The 12,106-nt window shown below is 36.1% G+C and overlaps 1 protein-coding gene across 1 annotated transcript in view; it reads right to left on the bottom strand.

The window, feature by feature from the left end:
- Positions 1-12,106, bottom strand: part of BEND2 (BEN domain containing 2) — a gene marked incomplete at its 3' end in the record, with an annotated part of 88,744 nt that overhangs the window by 49,176 nt on the left and 27,462 nt on the right. Inside the window, exon 5 of the mRNA XM_079124266.1 lies at positions 8,163-8,312. Coding sequence (XP_078980392.1) covers positions 8,163-8,312 — 150 coding nt within the window. The remainder of the gene's footprint in view (positions 1-8,162; positions 8,313-12,106) is intronic.

Below are 12,106 nucleotides of genomic sequence, written 5' to 3'. Positions count from 1 at the left end.
CTGTCTCAAAATAAAAAATAAAAATAAAAAGGTCTTGGGATGTGTCTCAATGGTTAAGCACCCTGGGTTTCAATACTTGGAACCCAAAAAAAGAAAGAAAGAAAACATTTGCAAACTGCATATCCAACAAAAGACTAATATCAACAATATATAAATAATTCTCAAGACTCAACAGTTAAAAATCAAACACTACTGTAAGACAAGAACAGATAATTCAGAGAATAGGATAGAGATGGAAAGCTAGCACACTAAAATATGTACATCGTTATCCAAAGGCAAATGCGTATTAAACCCACAATGACATATTACCACATATCTTTCAGGATAGTTAAAATAAAAAATAGCAAAATACCAAATGCTAGTAAGGATGCAGAGAAAGTGAATCATTCATACACTGCTGGTGGGAATATAAAATGGTTTATCTACTCTGGAAATAGTTTGATACATTTTTAAAAAATTAAACATGCAACTATCATACCACCCAGCAAGTAATGGCACTCTTAGGCATTTATCACAGAGAAATGAGAAATGTATGTTCACATAAAAACCTGTGCACTATTGCTCATAGCAGGTTTACTCCTAACTAGCCAAAAACAGGAAACAATCTAGATGGCCTTCAATAACTGAACAGATATACTGTGGTATATCATACCATGGAATATACTCAGCAATGAAAAGGAACTACTGCAATGCAACAACAAACTTCTACTCATGTAAAAACTTGGATGAATCTCCAAAGGATTATTCTCTGTGGAAAAAGGCAATCCCAAATGTTAAATGCTATGAGTCCGTTTATTTAACATTCTTGGCAATGTCGAAATTATAAAGATGGAGAACACACTAGTAGTTAGATAAACTAAAGATGAGGTCAGGGAATGAATGACATGAAGGAGGTGAGTGTGGTTATTAAAAAGCAACAAGAGGGCTGGGGTTGTGGCTCAGTGGTAGAGCACTCGCCTAGCATGTGTAAGTAAATAAAATAAAGGTCCATCAACAACTAATAAAAATATTTTTTAGAAAAGCAACAAGATGTTCTGTATCACAATTGTAGTAGTGAACAGCTGAACCTATACATGTCATAAAACTGCAGGGAACTAAAAACACTGTCTTGTGCGCACACACGTGCACGCACGCGCGTGCACACACAAATACAGGGAAAACTGAGAACATCTGAATAGATCCATCAGTAAAATTAACTTATCAAAGTTATTCCTAGTAATATTTTATTACATTTTTGAAAATATTACTAATGTGGGACAATGGATAAAGAGTACACCAGACCTCCTTGTATTAATTCTTATGCTGGCAAGTGTTTCTGAAGTATCTCAAAATGAAAAGTTATCACTCAGAAAAAATGAGTTCTACTTATTAATATGTAGCATTTCAAACTCACCAAAACCAGGACTGATGTAGGGAGATGCTGAATTATTATCTTGGTCACTGCCATTTTCCATTAAAGTTGGGCAATTCATTGTTTCGGGTCCCATTTCTGGGCCAGATTCTGTTTTGAACGACATTTCAATATAGAAAACATTTTCAAGGGCTGAAAAACGAGAAATCTCACCCAGGGCTTTTATATCAAGTAAAAGTACACTTCAGGACTAAAGAAGAAATAAAGGCATTGCCAAAAAAAAAAAAAAAAAAAAACTTTTTAAAGAAGCTGGCACTGCATGACTCACCCTTAAAATGATCCTCAATCTGAAAGGATACGATGAAAGAAGGTAACTTGCATGCAGCATAAGGAAGGAAGAAAGAACAACAGAAAGAGCAGAAATATACACATGGAGAAAGTACACCATTCCAACACTGGTAGAGGGAATGGAAAGTAATGTAGCCACTCTGGAAAATATCTTTGCAGTATTTTGTAAAACTAAACACACCCTGTGACCCAGCAATTACACTTTTGGGCAGTATCTCAAAGAAATGAAAATATATGTTCACACAAAAACCTATACTTGAGTGTTCATATATCAGTTTTGTTTCTAATACCCAAAAATTGGAAAGAAGCAGGATGTCCTTCAATGTGTAAAAAAAAAGAAAGAAAAGAAATGAACCTATGGTAGATTCATATACCATGGAATAGTGCTCAGCATTAAAAAAAGAAAGAACTATGGACATATGCAGCAACTTGGATGAATCTCTAAGGAATTATCCAAATTTTTAAAACAGCCAATCTCAAAAGACTGTATGAGTTGATTTATATAAAATCATTGTTAATTACAAAATTATAAAGAAGGAGTACAGATCAGTCACTGGCAATGGGAGGGACAGGGCAAAGTAGAAGTAGGAGGGTGAGAGAAGAAAGGTGGACAACAGGTGGGATCCTCATGTTTTATATGCTGACCGATGGAGGATTTGAAACCTACAAGTCATGAAATTATATAAAATTGAATATCTCTGCACACACACTAACATAAAAATGCAAGTAAAACCAAGGACATCTCAAAAAAACCTATAATAGTATTGACATCAATATCCTGGTTTTGACATTGTACTATAGTTTTGTAAGATAAGGAAACTCATTAAGGAAACTTTGTGCAGCTAAAATTTTCTCAAAAATTTTTAGTTTCTCATTAATTTTTAAATTAGGAAAAACTACCACCATCTCACATGAAGGGAGTTAATAAATCTAGATTAAACAGCCTACATGTGGGGCTGGGGTTGTAGCTCAGTGGTACAGCACTTGCCTAGCACATATAAGACACTGGGTTTGATCCTCAGTACCACATAAAAATAAGTAAATAAAAATACTGTGTCCATCTACAATTTTAAAAAATTTTTTAAATAGTCTACACATGGTATGTATCATTTCAAACTTACCAAGACTGGTAGAAAGAAAAAAAGATGAAGAAGTAGCTTGATCACTATCATTTTCCAATAAAGATGGGTTGTTCATCACCTGTGGGCCCTTTTCCAGGCCAGTTTCTTCTTGGTCCAACATTTCTGTAAAGGAAATATTTTTCAAATGCTGTTAAGAAAACACTCCTGACCACATATTTCTATGTCCAGTAAAACCATTTTTCAGGAATGAAGTGAAACTAAAGATAATCACAGACAAAAGAAAAAACAAAAGTATTTGTTACTAGTTGATTTACATGTAAAATGGTTTAAGGAACAACTTTGATCAGAAAGGACATGATAGAAGAAATAGAACATCAGGAAGGAAGAGAGAACAGCAGAAGAGCAGCAATATGACTACAGAGAAATTGGATCTTTCATACGTTGCTGGTGGGGAATGGAAACCAGTACAGCCACATTGGGAAACAATTTGTCAGTTTCATATAAAACTGAAAGTGTAATTATCAGAGGGCCCAGCAATTATACTCTTAGGCATTCTTCACAGAAAAATGAAAACTTGTGTAAGTGAAATGAATAAAATAAAGCAAAACTAAAACTTTAAATGAGTGTTTGCAGCAGCTTTATACCAAAGTAGCCGAAAACAAGAAACCCGTAGGTTTTCAATGGGTGAACAGATAAACTAATCATAGTGCCTCCAGACTACAGATGCACTAAAACACCTCAGCAACAAAAGGGAAGGAACTAGCTGGGCACAGTGGCACACACCTGTAATCCTGGAAGCTCAGGAGGCTGAGGCAGGAGGACTGCGAGTTCAAGGCCAGCCTCAGCAAAAGCGAGGTGCTAAGCAACTTAGTGAGACCTTGTCTCTAAATAAAATACAAAATAGGGCTGGGGATGTGGCTAGTGGTCGAGTGCCCCTGAGTTCAATTCCCCAGTACCCATCCCACAAAAAACACATAAAAAAAAAACAATAAAGAAGAAACGACTGATAAACACACCATGTACATGAAAAAGCCAACCCTAAAAACCCAATTCCATTTGTATAATACTGAAATGACAAATTATAGACTTTGAGAACAGATTAAGGACTGCCATAAGTTAGAGTCAATAGGAAGAGAGGGAATGGTGACTGGAGAGAAGCACGTATGGTTATAAAAGAACAATATGAGAGCCAGGTGTGGTGGCACACACCTGTAGTACCAGTGGCTCAAGAGGCTGGGGCAGTAGGATTGTGAGTTCAAAGTCAGCCTCAGCGACTTAGCAAGAGGATGTCTCAAAATAAAAAATAAAAAGGGCTGGGGATATGACTCAGTGGTTAAGCACCCTTGGGTTCAATCCCTGGATCAAAAAAAAAAAAAAAAAAAAGGAACGATATGAGGGATGGTAAGTATTGTTTCAGGGCTTGCCTGTGGTAAAGAATCCATAAGCCTATCCATGAAATAAAAGGTTACCAAAACACACATGCACATTCACACAAATGAATACAAGTTAATCTGAGACATCTCAATAATATCTGGGAATAGTTTCATGTCAATATCCTCATGAAAATTTTCTATGGTTTTGCAAGATGTTACCATTGGGGAAAACTGGGGAATAAAAACATGGGATCTTGCAGCATTATTTATTACAACTGATATATGGGGGTTTTTTCCTTAAAATAAAAAGTTTAATTAGAAAAACATACCACTATTGCACTAAGGATGTTAATGATTCTATAATAAATGGTACTACATATAATAAGTATCATTTCAAATTCACCAGAACAATAAGGGATGAAGCGAGATGATGAGGAAAGATTTTGGCTAACATCATTTTCTAATAAAGGAAGTTAATTTGTCTCAGGGCTCCTTTCCAGGATGGTTTGTGCTTTTGCCAACACTGCTATAAATAGAATATTTTTAAAAATTGAAAGAAAGAAACTTTAACCATGAATTCTATAAGGCAAATCTATTCCTCAAGAATGAAGGGGAGGACTAGGATCATAGCTCAGTGGTAGAGCGCTTGCCTAGCATGTGCAAGGCACTGGGTTTGATCCTCGGCACCACATATAAATGTATAAATAAAATAAAGGGGACTGGGGCATCTCAGTGCTAGATGCTTGCTTGGCGCATGTAAGGCACTGGGTTCAATCTTCAGCACCACATAAAAGTAAATAAACATAGGTATTTTGTCTATCTACAACTAAAAAAAATTTTAAATAAAGGTATTATGTCCATCTACAACTAAAAAACTTTTTAAAAAATGAAGGGGAGCCAGGTGTGATGATACACGCCTGTAATCCCAGAGACTCTGGAGGCTGAGGCAGGAGGATTGCAAATTTGAAACCAGCCTGAGAAACTTAACAAGACCCTGTCTCAAAATTAAAAATAAAAAATGGTTGGAGATGTATCTCAGTGGTAAAGTGCCCCTGGGTTCAATTCCCCAGTATCAAAAAAAGTGTAGGGGGTGGTAAAACATTCTCACACAAGGGAAAAGCAGAAATATTTGTCACTAACTGAACTACACTTCAAAAATGACTAGTCAGATATGGTGATTCATGCCTATAGTCCCAGCTACTTGGGAGGATGAGGCAGGAGGATCTTGTGTCCACAAGCTCAAGACCATCTTGGACAACCTAGTAAGACCCTGTCAAAAAAATGTCTAAAGGAAAATCTTCTGATATAAAAGAATGATAAAAAAGCAAATAATCTTAGAAGAACAAAAATGAAGAAAGAACAACAAATATAGCAAAGGATAGATGTGGAGAAACTGGATCACTCATAAATAATTGGTAGGAATGTAAAATGGTATAGCCTCACTGGAAAATCATTTCAGTTTCTTATAAAACTGAACATGCAATTACCATACAACCAAGCATTTGTACTCTTCCACACTTATTCAAAAGAAATCAAAACTTATGTTTACACAAAAACCTATAAACAGAGCAACTTACTTGTAATAGTGAAAAACTGGAAACAACCCAGATGTCCCTCAATGGGTGAACAACCGATAAACAAGCTGTGGTAATCCATCCCATGGAATAGTATATGATAATAAAAAAAGACTACTGATACATGTAATAAGTCAGATGAATCCCTAAAGAATTATACTCAGGTGGGGTTATAAAAGGCAACAGGAGGCTTCCTGGTAGTAATGGAAATATTATCTTGGACTTCAATCCTTCTGAGATGACAAATTCAATAGAACTAAATGCACACACACAAACTAATAAAATTAAACTGAGGAAATCTCAACAAGATTTGTAGATTCCATCAATGTTAACATCCTGGTTGCAATGTTCTATTACAGTTTTGTAAAGCTGTTATTGAAAGAAATGGGTAAAGTGTGAAAGGTATTCCTCTGTGTTATTTATTACAACTATATGTCTCTTAAATTACTACAAAATTAAAAGTTTAGTTTTAAAAAGAACTATCTCTAGATTTGTGTTAAGGATGTTAATGGATCTAGATGAAACACTGCTACTAGACTATGTAGTATTTCAAACTCACCAAAATTGGGATGGATGACGAGAGATGAAGAGGTATGATCTTGGCCTTCACCAATTTCCAGTGAAATTGGGTTATTACTTGCCTGAGGGTTGTTTTCCAGGCTGGCTTCTATATTAACTGGCATTTCTATCAGTATAATTTTTTCAATAACTGAAAGATAAGAATTTTCTCAATCATAAATTCTATACTGAGTGAAATTATCCTTCGGAAAAAAAGGGGAGAGGATAAAAATATCCTCATATAAAGTAAAAATTAAAAGAATTTGTCCCTAGAAGAAATATCCTCAAAAACACAGTTAAAAGAAGGTCTGCAAACAGAAAAGATATTACATGAAAAGGAATACTGTAACACCAGAAAGTAAGGAAAAACAATGGAAAGATCAGAAAGACAGATATGGAGAAACCACATCACCCATTACCGCTATTGGGAATGTAAAATGGCACAGCCTCTCCGAAAAATTGGCAGTTTCTTATGAAACCAAACATGCTATTACCATAAGACCCAGCAATTATATATACTCTTGGCATTTGTGGCAGAGAAAAGAAAATGTATATTTACACAAAAGCCAGTACATGAATGTTCATAACAGCTTTACCTGTAATATCCAAAAACTAGAAAGAAAAAAACTAATGTTCTTCAATGAGTGATTCAGGCATGATGGTACATACCTATGATCCTAGTTACTCAGGAGGCTGAGGCAGGGAGATCTCAAGTTGGAGGCCAGTCTTGGCAATTTAGCAAGATTCTATCCCAAAATAAAAAGGACTAGGGACATAGCTCAGTAGTAGAGCACTTACCTGGCATGCGTGAGACCCTGGGTTCAACCCCCAGTACTGCAGAGAAAAAAAAACTGTTCATATCTATACCATGGAAAGCTGCTCATCAAAAGAAAGAACTATTAAGAAATTAAAACTTATATTTATGCAAAAATATACACATGAATATTCATAGATTTATTTCCAATAGCCAAAAACTAGGAAAAAAACCCAAATGTCCTCCAACAGGTGATGTGGTTAAACAAAATTAGTATATTCAAACCATGGAATACTGTTCAGCAATAAAAAGAATAAACTGAATATACACAACAACCTAGATAAGTCCAGAAAATTAAGCTAAGTGAAAAACAGAGCCAATTCCAAGTAGGATTTCACCTATAAAACAATTTGTAGAGACAAAAATTATAGAGATGGAGAAGAGATTAATGGTAGCCAGGTGTTACAGAAGGGTTGGCAGGGGACAGGGAAAAGTGACCTAAGAGTTGGGTATGGTTATCATCAGGCAATTGGAGAATGCCTTGTACTGATGGATATCATCTCTCCCTTAACTGTGGTGGTGGACACACAAACCTACTTATGGGATAAGATAACAGTGCTAAATGTACATGTGCACACACAAACAGACACAAATAAAACAGAGGACATATCAATAAATCTGTGACAAGCATCAATTACAAAATCCAAGTTGTAGTATTTTACTATATTTTTGTAAAATACTATTGGGGGAGGTGGAGAGGGCACACAAGAGCTCTCTGTATTATTTCTTATACTTGATTGTGATTCTGAAATAGCTAAAAATGAAATGTTTAATTTTTAAAAAGCTGTCACTAAGAATTAATATTAAGAATGTTGCTGAATATAGTGGCACATGCCTATAATCTCAATGACTCTGAAGGCAGAAAAATTTTAAGTTCAAGGCCAGTCTCAGCAACTCAGCAAGATCCCCAACTACCCCATCTCAAAATAAAAAATGAAAAGAGTCGGAGACAAAGCTCAGTAGTAGAGCACCCCTGTGTTCAGTCCCCAGTACCACATGCATGTGTGTGGATGAATCTAGAGTAAAAAGTACTATTCATACAATGTGTCATTTTTAACTCACCAAAATTGGAGGAGACAGGGGTAGATGAAGAGGCAGAATCTGAGCCAGTGATATTTCCTAATAAAGCTGGGTAATATATTGTCTGACAATTGCCATCCAGGTTGGCTTCTGCTTTTCCCGGCATTTCTATCAGTATAACTTTTTCAATAGCTGAAAAAAAAGGATGCCCAGGCATAAATTCTATATGAGGTGAAACCATCCTTCTGGAAAAAGGTAAAATAAAAACACTCTCACACAAAGGAAAACTCAAAGAATTTGTCCCTAGCATACTTACCCATATAAAAGGCTAAAGGAAAATCTTCAAACAGAAAGGATATGATGAAAGAAGGAAATCTGGAGCATCAGGAAGAAAGAACAATAGAAAGATCAGATAGACAGATATAGAGAAACTGAATCACCCGTACATTGCTACTGGGAATGTAAAATGGCACAGCCTCTATAAAAAACTGTTTCGCAGTTTCTTATAAAACTAAACATGCTATTACCATAAGACCCAGCAATTGCACTCTTGGCATTCACAAAAGAGAAAAGAAAATTTATATTTACACAAAAGTCAGTATGTGAATGTTCACAGAGATTTACTCTTAATACCAAAAACTGGTGTGTGGGGGGGGTATATCCTTCAGTGAGTGAATGGTTAAAAACAACTATTGCATATCCAAACCATGGAAAACTATTCAGCAATAAGAAGAAAGGAACTATCTATTGATGTATACAACAACCTGTATGAGTCTTCAGGGGGGAAAAACTTGCATTCCATAAAATTCCCTTTATATAATACTCTTTTTAAAAAAATATTTTTTAATTATAGGTGGACATAATACCTTTATTTTTTTATTTATTTTTATGTGATTCTAAGGATTGAGCCCAATGCCTCACATGTGCTAGGTGAGCGCTCTAACACTGAGCTACAACCCTAGCCCCTATATAATACTCTTAATTTGGCAAAATTACACAGAATGGTGTTTGCTAGGCATTAAGGAACAGGTACCAGGGAAGGAAAGGATGACCTGAGAGAGGTGGGTATGGTATAAAAGCAAGGTGGTGATAGGATTGTCCTATATCTTGAGTGTGATGTTGGCAATCAAACCTACCCATGTAACGAATCTGCATAAAAATAAATATAAACAAATATAAAGTACTACAAGTAAAACTGGGAAGCCAGGTACTGTGACTTTTGCCAATGATCTCAGTGACTCAGGAGGTTGAGGCAGGAAGATCACAAGTTCAAGGGCAGCCTCAGCAACTTAGCATAGACCCTGTCTCAAAACAAAACAAAAAAAAAAAAAGGACTGGGGATGTAGGTCAGTGGTAAAATTCCCCAGGGTTCAATTCCCAGTACCAAATAAACAAAACAAAACAAATAAAACTGGGGACATCTCAAACACATCTGTGTATTATATCAATGTAAATATCCTGGTTGTGTCATTTTACTATAATCTTCCAAGATGTTATGGTTGGGAGAAAAGGGTAAAGTATACAGGAGATCAGGCTGTGTTATTTCTTATAAATAAATGTTAATCTAAAATTATTTCAAAATAAAGAGTTTAAAAAGTCAACTACAACTGACTTGCATTAAGGATGCTGATGGATCCAAATTCAACAGAGCTACTAGTAATATATAGCATCTGAAACTCACAGTCTGATGAAGAGGAAGAATGTTGGTCACTGTCATTTCCCATTACAGCTGGGCAATTCATTATCTCATGGTTGTTTTCCAGGCTGGCTTCTGCTATTCCTGGCATATCTACAAGAACATTTTCAAGAACCCTCAACTGTGAATTTGTACATAGTCAAACTATTTTTGAATAATATACAGGAAACAAAGACATTCTCACATGCAGGAAAACAAAAATTATTTATCCCTGAAGAAAGGCTAAAGGAAAATATTCAATCAAAAAGGATATGATGCTGGGTTCGGTGGCGCATGCCTGTAATCTCAGCAATTCAGGAGGCTGAGGCAGAAGGATCACAAGTTCGAGACCATCCTCAGGAATGTAGCAAGGCCCTAAGTAATTTAGTGAGACCCTGTCTCAAAATAAAAAATAAATAAATAAATAAATAAATAAATAAATAAAAAGGACTGGGGATGAAGCTCAGTAGTAAAACAGCCCTGGGTTCAATCTTCAATCCTCAGTACCAAAAAAAGGATGTGATAATGAAAATAGAAGGGAGAACAGTGAAGTATTAGAACAGAAATGAGGGGAAAGGAGGAGAGATGGAACACTGGAGGAACAGCAGAATGATATTAACCAAATTATGTCACATGCATGTATAAACCTATCACAATGAATTTCACTTTTATGTACAACTATAATGAACCAATTTTTTTAAAATATGATGAAAAAAAAGGATCTTGGCACATCAGGAAAGAATGACAGAAAAATAGATCAGAAAACATGGATGCAGAGAAACTATATCACTCCTAAATAGCTGGTAAAAATGTAAAGTGATCCGGCAACACTGGAAGACAGTCAGGCAGTTTCTCATAAAACTAAACATGCATATGCCCCAAAGTCATCAAATTGTATATATTAAGTATGTACAGGTATTTATTTATTTTTGGTACCTAGGATTGAACCCAGGAGTGCTCTACCACTAAGCTACATCCATCACCAGCCCTTTTTATTTCTTATTTTGAGACAAGGTCTCACCAAGTTGCCCAGGCTGGCCCAGAACTTCTAACGCTCCTACCACGGCCTCTCCATTCCCTGGGATTACAGGTGTGCACCACCAGCCCAGATAAGGATGTGCAAGTTTTTGCATATCAATTGCTATGGTTTGAATGTGTCCCCTCCAAAATTCAGCACTGCTAATATGATAGATTTAAGAGGTGATGAGGACCAGGCATGGTGGTGCATGCCTATAATTCCAGTGGCTTAGGAAGATCACAAGTTCAAAGCAGCCTCAGCAATCAAGCAAGGCCCCAAGCAACTTATCAAGACCCTGTCTCAAAATTAAAAAGGGCTGGGGGTATAGTTCAGTGGTTAAGCATCCCTGGGTTCAATCCCTGGTACCAAAACAAAAAGTGATTAGGCCATGAGGGCTCCTCCCTCATGAAGGATGTTGAGGTCCTTAAAGAAAAGGTTTCACATAGTAGTCTCTGAACTTCCCTTTCTGCCTTCCAACATGTGAGGACACAGTGTTCCTCCCCTCCAGAGGAAGCAGCCCTCGCCTGACAACTAAACCTGCAGAGGCAAGGTTTGATATTGAAATTCCCAACCTTCTGAACTATGAAAAAATAATTTTCTCTTCCCTACAAATTATCCAGTCTGTGGCATTTTCTTATGGCAGCACAAGTGAACAAAGAAATCAATTGTCTCAATAAAGCTGTTTTTATAAAAACTAAACGAGGGGCTATAGGTATAGCTCAGTATTAGAGAGTTTGCCTAACATATATGAGACCCTGGGTTCAATCCCCAATACCACACACACACACACACACACACACAAAGAAAAACTAAACATATTAAACATTCAATTAACACATGTCCATCAATTACCCTCTTGAGAATTCCTGTCAGAGAAACAAAAACTTAAATTTGCACACAAAAAAATCTGTACATAACTGTTCTTAGCAGTCTTAATTCTAATAGTCAAAAACTAGGAAAAAGCAGTAATGAAATTCCCTTCAGTGGATGAATGGTTAAACCTTGGTATAACTATAACATGGGGTATAGTATTCAACAATAAAAAGGAAGGAAATACTGATACACACAACTTAATTGAATCTCCAGTGAATGATGCTGACATGGAGAACATATCAGTGGCTGCCACAGGTTAGAGATATGTAAAAGTGGAAGGGAAAGGCAGTCAGAGGGGAATGCATTTGATTATAAAAGGGCACTATGACCTTGTGTGATAGAAATGAACCTTGCGATGATAGAATGTTCTAGATTTTGAACCTTCTTAAGTGATAGAATTTCATAGAACTAAATTCAAGA

The sequence above is a fragment of the Sciurus vulgaris genome (genome assembly GCF_902686455.1).
Source record: "Sciurus vulgaris genome assembly, chromosome: X".
Taxonomy (NCBI): Eukaryota; Metazoa; Chordata; class Mammalia; order Rodentia; family Sciuridae; genus Sciurus; species Sciurus vulgaris.
This window is presented reverse-complemented; position numbering and strand designations above follow the sequence as displayed.